At 37.8% G+C, this 16,101-nt stretch overlaps 1 protein-coding gene across 6 annotated transcripts in view; it reads left to right on the top strand.

Annotated features, from left to right (window-relative positions):
• Positions 1 to 16,101, top strand: part of HELZ (helicase with zinc finger) — a 157,209-nt gene that overhangs the window by 129,189 nt on the left and 11,919 nt on the right. For all 6 annotated transcript variants that reach the window (XM_028087428.1, XM_028087429.1, XM_028087425.1 and 3 more), the window contains 3 exons: positions 522 to 1,095; positions 1,515 to 1,755; positions 2,789 to 3,305. In XM_028087428.1, the coding sequence (XP_027943229.1) occupies positions 522 to 1,095; positions 1,515 to 1,755; positions 2,789 to 3,305 (1,332 nt within the window). The remainder of the gene's footprint in view (positions 1 to 521; positions 1,096 to 1,514; positions 1,756 to 2,788; positions 3,306 to 16,101) is intronic.

Below are 16,101 nucleotides of genomic sequence, written 5' to 3'. Positions count from 1 at the left end.
TAAATGTCAGTACCTAATGGCAAGAATTGACAACCAAATTGGTTATACAAAGGTGATAAAGTATTTATTCACTTCAAAGTTGTTTAAATTGAGACAAGTATTTTTAAAATTAATATAGATATATTTGAAGAAAGAGATGTATAAAAACAATAAAATTGGAAGGAAAGGACACATTTTAATGATTTATATGAGAAGGAAATAAATGGTTATCTTTCCAAGGAAGAAACTGTGAAATTAAAAATAATGTTTTTAAAGGAATTAAAGTGGATATTTTAATAAGAGGGCAATATCTCTTCTTAGGACTCAAGTTTAATATGCTTTTTTCTGTTTCATCTTTTCTAATTTAAAACCTATTTATTCCCTCCTTTGATTGTCAGAAAGTGATTGATTGGGCACCTAGCACACAGCTGTGACTGATAAGAATCTGTCCTATCTTGTAGATGTGCTAGGGGTGGGGAAAGGTGGAGAGCCACAGGACCCAGATCTTCCCTAGTTAAGAAAGACTTCTTATTTTTTTCTAGATTGATTTGGAATCAAATCCACAGAACCGAAGTCCTGAGTCGCGTCCTGGTGTTGTTTATCCCAATACCAAGTTTCATCGCAAAGATAATCTCAACCCGAGACACATAAATCTTCCTCTCCCTTCTCCCCATGCACAGTATGCAATCCCCAGTCGTCATTTTCATCCCCTTCCCCAGCTACCCAGACCACCGTTTCCAATTCCGCAACAGCACGCTGCCTTGCTAAATCAGCAGCAGAGTAATTTGCCTGAACAACCAAATCAGATGCCACCCCAACCAAATCAGGTAGTCCCGCCACAGAATCCGTTGAACCAGCTGACTCAGCAGCCACCTCCTCAACTTTCTCCTGCCTATCAGGCAGGACCCAACAGCGCTTTCTTTAATAGTGCAGTTTCTCACCGACCACAGTCCCCTCCTGCAGAGGCTGTGATTCCTGAGCAGCATCCCCCCCCCATGCTGCAAGAAGGCCACAGTCCTCTGCGAGCCATCACACAGCCCGGCCCCCTCCTTCCTTCACATCTGAATAACTTCACTGATGAGAACCCCCCAGGATTGCCTATAGGGGAGGCTTTAGGTAAGTTCTCCTGTCACTGCTGGATGTGACAAATTCAGAGATTATTTCCTTAAATGGACATGTACTGTGCAATATTAATTTGGGTCAGGATTGATTCATTTCTTCAGATAATGGCAGCAAAGATCAGTTGCTTAGTGTAACAGTCAGAATCTTGTTCCAAATGCCAAATGATATCAAGCATCCAGGTCATGCCATTTTACATGATTATGTAGGTAAGGAAGAATCATCACCATCTTTATCATGACTTTAGTTACTGGCAAATTTAGAAAATATTGCTTTCTCCAAAACCCAAACTGTAGGCATTTCTTTGTCTCTGTGAAGAAAGTCTGGTTGCAAAAACCCTTGAGTAACTTGAAACCCCAAATTAACCTGAAACCCCAAATGCATGAAAATTTAAACTCTTCCCAAATATTTTGCAGATCGTATGCACGGGGGTGTAGCTCTAGAAACACTAAGGCAGCAGCAAGTGCGGTTACAGCAGTGGAACGAGCATCACGCCTATCTCAGTCAGGGCAGTATTCCATACCCACACCATCACCACCCTCATCCTCACCTCCAGCAGCTTCCTCAGCCGCCCATCGGGTTACATCAGCCGCCAGTGAGAACAGACTGGAAGCTCCCCAGCAGTGCCGAAGAGGAAGCAGAAACAACAGACTCAAGGTATTTCTGCGGAGTAAAAATAGCCTCTGAAACATGACCCACACCCCCTCCCCACACACCCACTGTTTTCTTTCTTGGATGTCATCCTTTAAGCCTCAAGTTGGAATTTTGTCCCAAAGAAATCGGATGCTGGCCTTCTAGGCACATGCTGCATAGTTCTATTGATCGACTCTAAAATACAGAGAATCCATTTAGAAGTAACTGGTGCAAATCTGGGCATGGACAGTCTGTTGTGGATTGAATATTAATGTGGCCCCTTGCTTTGTGGCTCTCTTGAAAAAGAAATGTACCATCACTGTGAGCATTTTTTTCATACTCAGTAGTAATACAAGAAATGAATGGACACGAAAGTAAATTAGTGATTGAAAGTTAAAAATTAGAAATTTATCATCAGTTTTTTCCCCAACCTGCACAGAATTCTGTCTTCTTTTTAACTACAAATGTTTGAGTGGTCAGTCCTTATTCTAAACTTGTTTTTATGACCAGTGTCATGTGAATGCAATGAAATGTTTCCTAATCCCTCTGAACAAGGCCTACCATGATGGTGACTTTTTATAATGGCCAGTTATCAAGGACATACAGAGACAAGGACAGTTTTTAATGCCAAGGGAAAAGAAAGAAAGGTACTTGGGGCATATTTAGTGTCTTCAACTCAGCATGTATTGAGTGTTGATGCTCACTTTTTTTCTAAAAGATTTTTTTAATTTAGTTGGAAGAGAGAGAGCCCGCATGTGCAAGTGGGGGCAGAGGCGGGAGAGGGATGAGCAGACTCCACGCTGAGTGCTGAGCCCAACGCGGGGCTCGATCTCTCGACCCTGACATCCCTAGCCGGAACCAGGAGTCTGATGCCCAACCAAATGAGCCACCGAGGCGCCCCTTAATGCTCACTTCTGAGATTAATTAATGTTAGTTTTAATGAAGTATTCTGATTTTGTCTGTAAAAATTAACACTTAGAGTTGACTAAAGCTCTCCTTGATGTGACAGAGCTTTTCTTTTGTTTTCTTTTCCTCATATCTCATCGTCTTTGTGTAGGTTTCAAGACTTAATCAGAGAACTATCTAATCGTGATCAAAGTGAAACACGGGAACTAGCTGAAATGCCACCACCTCAATCAAGACTTTTGCAATACAGACAAATTCAGACTAGGAGCCCACCAGCAGTCCCATCTCCCCCATCCAGCACAGACCACAGTAGCCACTTTTCTAACTTTAATGACAACAGCAGAGACATTGAAGTAGCCAACAACCCAGCATTTCCACAGCGCCTACCGCCCCAGATATTCAGCTCGCCTTTTTCGTTGCCATCTGAACACCTTGCCCCTCCTCCCTTGAAATACCTGGCACCTGATGGAGCATGGACTTTTGCTAACTTACAACAGAATCACCTAATGGGGCCGGGTTTTCCCTATGGCCTACCTCCATTGCCTCACAGGCCACCGCAGAACCCTTTTGTACAAATACAGAATCATCAACATGCTATTGGTCAAGAGCCATTTCACCCATTGTCATCTCGAACAGTATCTTCTTCTTCGCTCCCTAGCTTAGAAGAGGTAAATGCCTTTCTTTTCGTTTTTTTCCTTTTGGGATTAAATTTTTGTGAAAAGTAGTAGTATTTATTGATTTGATGAGAACAGTGGACAGATCTTACTGAATTTAATAGTCTTTTAAAGATAATCTTTTCTTGGAATTTATTTTAATTTCCCCTCTTATTGTGGTATTTCAGGCTTTGTAGAATGGTCATTATTGTTGAAACATGTCCCTTAGAGTCTGTTACTGCTGTTTTAGAACATTTAACATCTGCCTGACCTGAGGAGGCTCTCCTTCCAAGCAGCTTTTTGTTCTGTCTAATCCGGGCAAATGGTTTCTAGTGATTTGTCTTTTTACTTAAGTTACATTTGTCAGTTATAAATGTGTTAATTAAGCTCTCCATAGATGTTGGCTTTCTCAGCCAGTGGTGAATTCCTAGTGCCGTGCTTTCTTAGCCTGGGCAGTTGATGTGCAGCAATACTGATTCCTGAGTGTCAGAATGGGCAGTGTATTTAACGTGGAATTGACTCTGCTCAACTAGGCATTTTAAGGTAAATTTTAAGGTGGATTTTTATCTTAAAATACTTACGTATTTCTAAAGAGCCTCTCTATGGGCCTTCGCTGATATGAAAATCTTAGTAATTCCAAGTTATAAAACTTCCAAAATGGTACCATTGGTGTAGATTATAAACATGTTGTCTAGCTGGTCCCCTTAAGTTTGCGGTGGTTAAAGATGATTATGTAGAAAGTTGGTTGTGGTCATTATCAATCGCAGATGTCTTCTTATTAAAACAGGATAAACATTTACAATTTGATACATGAAAGATACCTTTTTGACCTTAGCTTCATTTTGGCAGTTCCTCGTTGATTTCTAAAGGCTTTAAAAATAATTCTCGTGTTTTGCAATGCTGATTAAATAGAAGTCAAGTTTCATAGGGATGGTTCTGTATCTTATTTGTAGAGTTTTGGGGGTAATTTGTTCAGGTTGTTCCAGTAGACATTGTTTGGCTCATCTCGTTTAATAACTGTCATGAAAACAACTTAATTGTCATCTTAGGCTCCTAATATAAATTGCAAGCGTAAGATGAATTGGTATCTATATATATGTATTGTGGGGATCTAGAAATTTGGAACCATGCTTTTAAAGATTTGACACTTATGTGACATTATTTCAAGTTATAATGAAGGGCTTAACAGCTAAGCAGTAATGTAATTTTCAGTTAAGTGATGTTTTCTATATTTACCTATGTATGTATTTCTGATAAAATTCATATAACAAAAACTTCACCACTTCAGTTGCTCCCTAATCCTCCCTGCCTCCAGTCCCTAGCAACTAATAATCTACTTTTCTGTCTCTGTGGAGACATTTCATATAACTGGAATCATACAAAATGTGGCCTTTTGAGTCTGGCTTCTTTAGCATGTTTTTGAAGCTCGTGCACTTTGTAGCACGTGTCAGTACTTCATGCCTTTTTATGGCTGAATAATATTCTACTGTATGGATATACCACAGTTTGTTTATCTCTTCATCGATTGATGGGTATTTGAGTTGTTTCTGTTATTTTGCTATTATGAATGATGCTGCTGAACAAGTTTTTGTGTGAAAGCATATTTTTTGTTCTCTTGTTTAATTATGTACCTGGAATTCCTGGGTCATCTGGTAACTCTATTTGACTTTTTGAAGAGCTGCCAAGCTGTTTTCCACAGTGCCTTGTACCATTTTACAATAGCAATGTGTGAGGGTTCCAGTATCTCCCCCTCCTTTTTTTTTAATGATAGTCATTTAGTGGACGTATAGTGGTATCTCTTTGTGGTTTTGATATGCATTTCTCTAATGACTAATGATGTTGAGCATCGCTTCATGTGGTTATTGGCCATTTGTATATCTTCTTTGGAGAAATGTCCATTCAAATCCTTTGCCCATTTAAAAAAAATGGTTGCCTTTTTGTTGTGGAGCTGTAAGAGGTTTTAAATACATTCTGGGTACTAGATTCTTATCACACATACGATTTGCTGTATTTTCTCCTTCGGTGGCTTGTCTTTTCACCTTCTTAATAGTATCCATTGATGCGTAAAAGTTTTTAATTTGAAAAAGTCCCAATTTATCTGTTTTTTTTTGTTGTTGCTGTTCTTGTTACTGTGCTTTTGATGTCATACCTGAAAAACTGTTGCTTAATCCAAATTCATGGAGATGTATGTCCACCTTCCTCAGTTTCATAGTTTTAGTTTTTACATTGATTTCTTTGATCCATATTGAGTTAATTTTTGTGTGTTACATGAGGTGGTGTCAAATTCATTATTTTGCATGTTGGTTATCTAGTTTTCTCAGCACCAGTTGTTGAAAAGACTTCTTTGTCCATTGAATGGTCTTGGAAACCTTGTCACAAATCAATTGACCATAGGTGTATGGGATTACTTGTAGGCTTTCAATTCTGTTCATTATTGTCTATGTCCTTATGCTCTACCACACCGTCTTGTATACTATATCTTTGTAGTGAGTTTTGTATTTGGAAGTATGAGTTTTGTACTTTGTTCTTTTTCAAGATTGTTTTGGCTATTCTGGGTCCCTTGAATTTCCATATGAAATTTAGGATCTGTTTGTCAATTTCTGCAAAACAAACAAAACATCTGGGATTTTAAAAGAGATTTCTTTAAATCTAGAATAAGTTGAGCACTATTGTCATCTTAACAATATTAAGCCTTCTGGTACCTGAACGTGGGATATCTTTACATTTATTTAGGTCCTTTAAAATTTTTCTTTAACAGCATTTTGTAATTTTCCAAGTATAAGTCTCACACTTCTTTTGTTAAATCTATCCTGAAGTATTTTATTCTTTTTCCTGCTGTTGTAAACAGAATTGTTTTCTTAATTTCATTTTTGGATTGTTCATTACTAGTGTGTAGAAATACAATTATATATCTGCAAATTTGCTGGACTGTTAATTAGCTCTAATAGATTTTTTTGTGGGTACCTTGGGATTTTTTTTTTTTATATAGAAGAAAATGTCACCTGCAAATATATCTTTCTTCTTCCTTTCTAATCTGACTGCATTTTATTTCTTTTTCTTGCCTAATTGCCCTGGCCAGAACTCTGGTATAATGTTTAAGGCACTTACTTGGTAAATTAGAGAAAAGCAAATTATCCAGGGTGAGTTTTTCAAATTTCCTTGTGTTTTTGATTTCTGATTTCATTCTATTGTGGTTGGAGAATATACTTTGTATAATTTTAATCTATTAATATTTATTGAGACTTGTTTTGTGGCCCAACGTATGGTCTTTTCTGGAGAATGTTTCAGGTGCACTAGAGAAGCATGAGTATTTTGTTCTTGTTGGCTGGAATGTTATATAGTTATGTTAGGTCTGTTTGGTTTATATTGTTCAAATTTTCTGTTTCCTTTGAATCTCTGTCTAGGTTTTATATCTATTACTAAAGGTAGGGTATTGACATCTCTCAACTATTAATGTTGAATCTTCTGTTTCTACCTTTCAGTTCTGTCAGTTTATGCTTCATGTGTATTGGGGCTCTGTCATTAGATTTATATATATTTATAATTGTTACATCTTCTTGATGGATGGACGTTTTTATCATTATATGATGTCCTTCCTCTCTTATAACAATTTCGATTCAAGTAGGTTTTTTTCTGATGTTTGTGTAGCCACCACGACTCTCTTTTTGTCTGTTTGCATGCAAACTCTTTTCTCATTCTTTCGCTTTTTGATTTTATCATTTGTTGTTTAGTGATTTTTCTGATCTAATTAAAAAATAATTTTAAATTAAAAATTCTGAAAAAATTTTTTAAAGTCTGGTTGTCCTGTGTCGCCTCTGAAGTCTTCATGCTGTTAGCTTAATGGTCAACTAACCATGGCACAGAGATTTCCTTAAGTGCCCAGGACTGAAAACATGGTCTGGTTTTTGCAGAGGCGTTGGAATGTGCGTTTGGGTGCACCTTCCATGCTCAGCCAGGCAGCTTACATCTTTGCCTTAGCCCTAACTTCCTGCTTCTGCAGAGCCTCCAGATCAGCCAGAGGTAGGAACTTTTCAGGTCTTTTCTGAACATGTGCACAGCGTGTGTGTGGTCTTTTAGATTCCCAGGAATGTGTCAGAGCTCTTCAGAGCCCTTATTCCCTAAAGCCTTTCCTCCTAAGATTTTGGTTAGTCTGCTGTTTGGTCCAACTGTTATCCATTGCTTCAGGCAGCAGTGACTAAAACCTTTGCCTATAAATGTTTTTGATACAGCCCTGTTAGCACTGGTTGAGTTCTCAGACAAGATAGGGCAAGTGTTTTTGTTCATTTGTTTTTGAGCCAGTCTTCCAGGGACCACCAGACGGGTCACAACAAGTAATTACAGAGATTTTGAGATTGAGACCTGCTCCCTCTGGTGCTGGTGCTGGAAATGCAAGGTCTTACTTATATTCAATGCCACCATTGAGCTGGAGAGCAGGGGGTTGGGACTAGAGTAAGTTAAAATACCACAGAGCTCATTATTCTTACTGAATTTTCCGTTTTTTTTTCTTGATGAAATGCTCCCTTGGTTGCTGCAAACTTTAATTTATTGAATTTAAGAAAGGTGATGGTGCCAGTTTTGCCAATTTTTTCATTGCTTTTATGGAGCGATGGACTTTGGAGTTACTTACCTCTGCCATTTATACTGCTATCTCTTGTGATTTTTTTTAAAAAGATTTTTATTTATGAGTGAGGGAGTGTGCACACACAAGCAGTGGGGAGGGGCAGAGGGAGGTGGGGAGGGGCAGAGGGAGAGGGGGAAGGAGACTCCCTGCCGAGCGAGACGTAGGACTCGATCCCAGGACCCTGAGATCATGACCTGAGCTGAAGGCAGACACTTAACTGACTGAGCCACCCAGGTGTCCCTCTTGTGATGTTTTTTCTTTAACCTGCCAAATGAGTTCATAATATGTGGAGGAAACAATGTGCCAAAGGCTTTATAGGGTCCTCTAAAGATTTGTACTTTACTAAATAATACTCAGTACTGAATAATGTACTTTATTTAATCTTTGAAATACTTAAATATTACTTAGTTTTGGAATTTAAGTTCTTTGTACCTTCAAGCTCTTAACATTTGATATTACTGCTTAGCTGTGTGTGAATAAGTACCTTTAATTGTCACTGGGTCCTTAGAGTGAAATTACTTTTGCAGAAATACTTGGTCATCTTTATTTTGATGCACAGGATTCTCTAATGATGACTAACTTGGAACACTGAAAAAATACCTTGACAAGGAAAATGTTATTTCTACCCCATTGCGGATTTTGACATTTTCAAGTGCATTGGGTTAACTTTTGTGTGTTGTGTGGTACAAAAAGATTTTGCATGAATCATCTCACAGAATGAATAGTTTGTGTTTGGTGTTTATTTCTAGCCTTTTAAAATAATTTCTTTAACACTAACAATGTAGAAAAATGTCTTATTTCTTTCTGTACTGTGAATTCTTTCACTGCTAGAAACCTTGATAGATTAATCTCATGTGGGATGAAAATATCTAGATGTTAGCTTAACAGTTAACTTTGAACAGAGGTGGTTTTTCATATTGTTTCATTAGTATTTTCTTTTTTATAATTATGTTTTCTTTTGACAAATGAAGTACATGGTCAGCGTGGAAAATGTAGTAACTAGAGATAATTATTTCTAATTTCACCATATGAAGATAACTACTGTAACATTCGGCTTTTCGTAGCATTCATAGAGAACATGTGATTTCATAGCATTCATAAATAACGAACATTTGGTTGATTACTTGTTGTTAGGAAAACTTGAAACAATTGTTTCCCTTAATTTCTGTGCTCACTTTTATCACCCCAACAAGCCTTTCTTTCCACCAGGTCAAGGTGCCTAAATGGGATCTTGATCCTATTCTGTAACATTTTTTGCTACTTAAAATTTTTAGAATATTCTCATTTAGATGTTTAAGGCTTAAGTCTTAAATGCAGTGGGTTTTCTTACCTAGCGTAAATGCAACCAAAACCCTGGCCCTCAGCTGCTGGGGTGAGGTTGGGGCACTGTGGTCTGGCAGTGGTGCCAGAACCTCTCCCACTTCTAGTTCTTTCTGATGTTGGGGTGAGGAGGGGAACGGAGGGCAAAGGTGCCACCCTTACCCTGGGCCAGCTTACAGACCATTCCTGATTGGAAAGAGAGAGTGATCAGTTGCTTCAATTTGATTGCAAATTTCAGTGTAAGCTTGGGATTTTGATGTAATATTTCTCTAAATATTTAGCCATTGTCTTCATACTCGTTAAATTACTGCATTCTCTCTAAATAGAATAGTAGCTTTCTTATCAAATGCTAAATTCTTTTATATTAGCACTGTGTGGTACTTGGATTTCACCTAACTGCTGTGGGGGTGGGGAGAGGTGAAATATAAAGAGAAACAATAAAAGTTAATTCTTGGCTTTGGAGCTTACAAGGGTTCAGCTTCTATTAATTTTGGCATGATTCACAATTTTTCTAGGGTAATTTTTTCTGTATGAGATTTTCCACTTTGTATGACAACTTTATAATTTAACTTCTAAGTAAGATGCTGTTCTTCAGTATACACTCAGATCTGTTTGCAGACTTGTGATTTTTCTCCTCATCTAGCTATATTTATGTTTCTGTACTAGAATTGCACTGTTTTAATTTTTGAGACTTTGTAGTATTCTCATTTGATAGTGTAAAGTTTCTCTTACTGCGTTTTTTTTTTTTTTTTTTTTTTCCTTCCAGGGGTGGGCAGAAGAGCAGAGAGTTACTGTTTTTTTTTTTCCTTTAAATTTTTTATTGTTATGTTAATCACCATACATTACATCATTAGTTTTGGATGTAGTGTTCCATGATTCATTGTTTGTGCATAACACCCAGTGCTCCACGCAGAACGTGCCCTCTTTAATACCCATCACCAGGCTAACCCATCCCCCCACCCCCCTCCCCTCTAGAACCCTCAGTTTGTTTTTCAGAGTCCCATCATCTCTCATGGTTCGTCTCCCCCTCCGATTTCCCCCCCTTCATTCTTCCCCTCCTGCTATCTTCTTCTTTTTTTTTTTTTCTTAACATATATTGCATTATTTGTTTCAGAGGTACAGATCTGTGATTCAGCAGTCTTGCACAATTCACAGCGCTCACCATAGCACATACCCTCCCCAATGTCTATCACCCAGCCACCCCATCCCTCCCACCCCCCCACCACTCCAGCAACCCTCAGTTTGTTTCCTGAGATTAAGAATTCCTCCTATCAGCGAGGTCATGTGATACATGTCTTTCTCTGATTGACTTATTTCACTCAGCATAACACCCTCCAGTTCCATCCACGTCGTTGCAAATGGCAAGATCTCATTCCTTTTGATGGCTGCATAATATTCCATTGTGAGTTACTGGTTTTTCTACCATAAGTTTAGAGTCCTTTGTGAACTCTTCCTCCTCCCCGCCGCTGCACAGTCCCCCACACCCAAAGAAAAACCTTTCTTGTGTTTTTTTTTAAAGATTTTATTTATTTATTTGACAGAGTGAGAGCATAAGCTGGGGGAGAGGCAGAGGGAGAGGGAGAAGCAGACTCCCCACTGAGCAGGGAGCCTGATGCAGGACTCAATCCCAGGATCTTGAGATCATGACCTGAGCCGAAGGCAGACGCTTAACCGACTGAACCACCTAGGCGCCTCCTGGGTTTTTTTTAAATTATATCAAACGTGTAGCTTAAATTAAGGGAAATTTTGTCTTTACAAATTTTTTAAACCTCTCATTTAGAAATTGGTACAATCCTCAATATTTCTTTTCCCCTCTATCTCTTTCCCTCCCTTCCGTTTTTATTTTCTGAATGTTCCTCTGTAAAATTCTATAGCAGCTTCATTACTGGTTAAATTTATATTGATTGTTCCTTGTTTTTTATTATGAATGGAACCTTTTCTTTCCCCCATTATACTTCCCAGTTATTCTACCTTGAGAGACAAATCCTCATTCTTCTTAAGCGGGCATAGTTTCACCACATTAAAAACTTTAATTTAACATAGAACCCGCAATACTGATACTGGTACAGAACAAATGTTGTCAGGTAGGATGTGCTTCACCATGAAATAGTTTGATTAAAAGTGCTTATGAGTGGGGCACCTGGGTGGCTCAGTCATTAAGTGTCTGCCTTCAGCTCAGGTCATGATCCCAGCGTCCTGGGATTGAGCCCCGCATCAGGTTCCCTGCTGCACGGGAAGCCTGCTTCTCCCTCTCCCACTCCCCCCTGCGTGTGTTCCCTCTCTCACTGTGTCTCTCTCTCTGTCAAATAAATAAAATCTTAAAAAAAAAATAAAAGTGCTTATGAGTAATGCGTGGAAAATTCTTTTTTAAAAGCTTCACTGGAAAAGTCTCAGAATTTGAAACTGCATGCTTTTGTGTTGCAGTGGTGGTAGTGTTGTGATGACCTTCCAATGAGAGTGGATGCTTGTAAGTCACTCATCTTGACCAGTTTTCAGTCAATCAACATTTACCGATGCCGTCTTAGAGATGACATATATGTCTCTGATGAATCTGCTTTGAAATATCTCTTGTCTTATGTGTTGGTTTTTGAACAAAGACACTTTTGACTCATCTATTAGTTTTTATTTTTTCCTTCAAAGAAATCTGGTTTTGAAGTTAGTTGGTAGTTTTGATTTTAGCGTTGTCTGATTACCCCACACCCCCACGTTCTCCCTTCTCTGGCATGAAGTCTTGTACAAATGTAGCTTGAAGATTATATTCTTGGCTGACTGACATATTCTGCCTGTTCTGACTTTAGAAATGGGTGAGGATAGCTTGTGACTTAGGTTGTGTAACCAGGTGGTAACAGCGCAGTATTCTCAGACGGATCGTTAATGTATGGTATCTAATAAACCATCTGGTGCACATAACAGAGACAGTGATCAGCAGATTAATAAATTAGACCTCATTCATGCTTAAATTATCAAAGCTAATCATTTAAATGAGATGTTCTATTTTAATGAACGTTTCTGGCACCATAGTTAATGACACTTGGAATTTTCACTAGAGCATTGAGCTCTTCCTTAGTGATTAGCTTTGATAGTATAATTATAAATAGAGCTCTAATGAACTTAGTTGTGACCTTTCCCCCAGTTATTTATTTATACGTATACTTTTGAGGTTTTGGCATTGTATTTTGATATTTAGAAAGATACATATTAGCACTAGCCTTATTAGAAAATGATGATCATATGTTTAGCAACATAACAGTTTCACAGCTTAGCATAAAGAATATTTATAAACACAAATGTACATGGAGTTGATACTGAACCTAGAAGTAAGGATCTCTGACAGGGTAAAATGAACCATTAAGCAATAAATAATGAAATTATTTTAGACTCAAGGACTCTAAAATGAAACCGGTGTTGGACATTGATTGGGCTGTCTAAAAGTAAAGGAACAATCTGATTAGCAGGAGATAGATGTAGGAGGAGGAGTCTCTTCATGAAAGAAACTGAGGACTGTGCAGAACAACAGGAAACAAAATGTGGTCAAGAAATAAGGAAGAAGGGGAGAAAAGTATGGTTTATATCTTTAATTAGCCCACAGGGCTGAAGTATAGGTGGAAATACAAAGGGCATTCTCTGTTGGAAATTTTTTTTTTTTTTTCAGACAAGGAAGCTTTCTCTGAAATTTATAGCTACGGGCCCTTGTCCTTCAATGTAAATTTCATAGAAATTGCCCTCTGGGGGGGGGGGATTGAAATTTTAAACTCATTGCCCAGAATGCATTTTATTGTGTAGTCAGTTAGCATGCTATATAGTTTTTGAATTTAAATAACTTAAATAGGCTTGTATGTGGTATCACATTTGAATTATTTTAGCAGATAGAGCAAATTTTTGACGATTGTTAAAGTCGTTAATGGATTATGTTTGGACATTTTAATAAAAAAGAGTTAAGGGGCGCCTGGGTGACTCAGTTGTACATCCAACTCTTGCTCTCAGCTCAGGTCTTGATCTCAGGGTTGTGAGTTCAAGCCCCACGTTGGGTTTCACGCTAGGCGTAGAGCCTACTTAAAAAAAGTTAAAATATATTCTCATTGAGAAAGACTGATTTATTGAAGACTCTTTTAAAAAACAGAACTTTGAAAGTAGTTGAAGCCCTGAAGATCATCTTTCTCACTCCTCCTCCTCTTTAAAGGAGCCTGAGGCACCGAGATGTTCAGGGACTTGCAGCTTAAGCAGTTTTACTAATTAAAGTGGATCTGAGACTCTGGATGCCCAGCCTCCTCTGTTTCACACTGTTCTTCAGCTTTTTATGCCATGAGTAAGGTTTCTTCCTGGAAGATGAGAAGCGATTGCAATTACATGAAGTAGATATGGGGGTGGGGGTGGGGGGATACCAAATTATGTTCCTGGGACCGAAGAATTAAATCTTCAGATGTATAAAGGTTTCCTTTTTGGTGGGGAGAATGGGAGGAGGGATGGTTCATTTTAGAATTTTTAATTTTTTTTTTTTTGGCAGTCTTGATTCTTAAAAGCTATCTGCTTCCAGCTGCTAAATGTTTATCCAAATGATTAATTCAGAAAATTAAAAGGAATGTACTTCGCTCCTCAATGTTCTTTTTTTTTTTTTTTAAGAGAGGGAGAGATGGGGGGGAGGGGCAGAGGAAGACAATCTTTTTTTTTTTTTTTTTTTTTTAAAGATTTTATTTATTTGAGAGCCAGTGAGCAAGTGGCGGGAGGAGGGAGAGGCATAAGCGGACTGCGTGCTGAGTGCAGAGCCCAACACAGGACTCAATCCCATGACCCTGAGATCATGACCTGAGCTGAAATCCAGAGTTGGATGCTTAACCAACTGAGCCACCCATGCGCCCCCACTTTTCAGTGTTCTTTAAATATAAAACAAATATTCTCTGGCATTACCTTGTGTTTTAAAGCTAGGAAATTTAATTATGATAATTATGATTCTTCAGAGAAAATGCAAATAGTTAATAAGTTAAAGGCAAACTTCTGTGACGTAATATTTATTTCCTACCCAAACTGACATTTTCTCATTGTAAGAGGCGTTGTGGTCTGTAATGGATAACTTTACTGTTTCATATTCAAGAAGCGTAAACAAGAACCAGATAGATTCAAGGTAGCTCAAAATGTCACAGCTGCGAATCTGACATTTCTCTCTCAGATGTAATATTGCATTCATTCTAGTATCTCCTCTATTACCTTGTGTTTGGATGTAGCAAAATAAAATTGCTTGGTGGGAAGATACTATTTGCAAATTGTAAGCGCCTGTGAGCTGCTTCAGATGGTATTTTTCTTTATTTAGAACTAAATTGATTCTAATGTGCTTTGCTACAAAGTCACATTCATTTCAGTATACTTTTCTTTTAAGAAAAACAGTAACAAAACCCAGAGACAACTGTACCATGGTTTTAGAAATCAAGATAAATTTTGCTTCTATTGTTATGATTGAATCTTATGAACCTAATGTTGACATTAAAGTTGTTTTTAAAGTTCTGCTTAGATAATGCATTTTATTTTAAAAATAACTCCTTTAAAATGATATAAAGGAAATAATGGAAAGTGTCATTGTTTTCTGGACAAAAGAATGATGGTGGCTTGGATTATATAGCAGTGGAAATGGTGAGACGTAAATAAAGTCAAGATCTATTTGTGGTTAAAACCTACAGGAATTCCTGATGGGTTAGTTATTATTTAAGATGAAATGAAATGAAATAACCTGTTTCTTATTTCTACTAGCCACATTTCAATTGCTCAGTAGCCACATGTGGCTAGGGGTCACCTTACTGAACAGTGAAGGTACAGAACATCTCCATCATCACAGAAAGGTCTTTGAGACGGCTCTAGAGAAAGACTCAGCCCTTCAGCTCTTTGAAATTGTCTTACATTATATTTTTGATAATGTTCTACCATCTCTTTTCTCTGTTTCTCTCTCTTTCTAAAGCATTTGTTAGACCTCCTGGATTCTCCGTATCTTTTTTGGTCCTGTCATATTTTGGTATCTTTGTATTTTTTCCTACTCTCTGAAAGATTTTTTTTTAATTTTATCTACAAACCCTCCTATTGCATTTTATATTTGAGCCCACAAATGTTTTAATTTCCAGGAGTTCTTTATTCTCAAATTTTTCCGTTTTCATAACATCTTATTTTTGTTTTTATAAATGTAATGCCTTTTTCGAGGAAACTAGTTGAGGATTTGTTGTCTTATTTTAGAATTTTAGTAAGAACTAATTATAATAATATTTTAAAAATACTTTTAAAACTTCATTGTTACTTTTTTTCCTCTGGGCCTCCCTTTTCCTCTGTTTATTTATGACCATCTTTTATGCTGGAAACTCCCCTTAAATGTCTAGTAACCTTCAATTGTCTATGTCACTAAAGAGCAACTTGGGAGTTTTGTACATGTCTCAGGACTTACTGCCTGGCAGGCTTTTCCCTGGGGATCTTTTAATGCTTGAATTCCTCTGGTTGTTGGGGGGAATGCAGAGTGAGACCAGATGTTCCCTGCACAGACTTTCATTTAACCCCCCACATTTATCACTCCACTTGTCATGGTAGCTGGTGTTTCTGAGGCTTGAGCCTCTGGAATTTTGTAGGGCAGATTGGTTCCCATCTTAGTTTGTGGCTCTTTTTTCACAGACAGTATTCCTCCATTGTCTCCATATATTCCAGAAATGTGTCCTTTATTAGTGGCTGGTCATTTGGTCTTGACTGTTGTGGATCTTTTGTATTCATTTATTATTATTTTAGTGGAGTCTTGGGCCAGTCTCTACCACTAACTGGGAATCATGCCTTTTTAAAAAATAAAAAATACTGTTTTATAATTTGTCAAGTACTTTTCAGTAGATGGCATCACATGAACCCATAGAC

This window comes from Eumetopias jubatus, unplaced genomic scaffold (genome assembly GCF_037043125.1).
Source record: "Eumetopias jubatus isolate StellerSeaLion01/CBP00866 unplaced genomic scaffold, mEumJub1_p1.0 scaffold_10, whole genome shotgun sequence".
In the NCBI taxonomy this organism is placed as follows: Eukaryota; Metazoa; Chordata; class Mammalia; order Carnivora; family Otariidae; genus Eumetopias; species Eumetopias jubatus.
The sequence above is the reverse complement of the archived record's forward strand: the minus strand, read 5'-3'. Positions and strand labels throughout refer to the sequence as shown.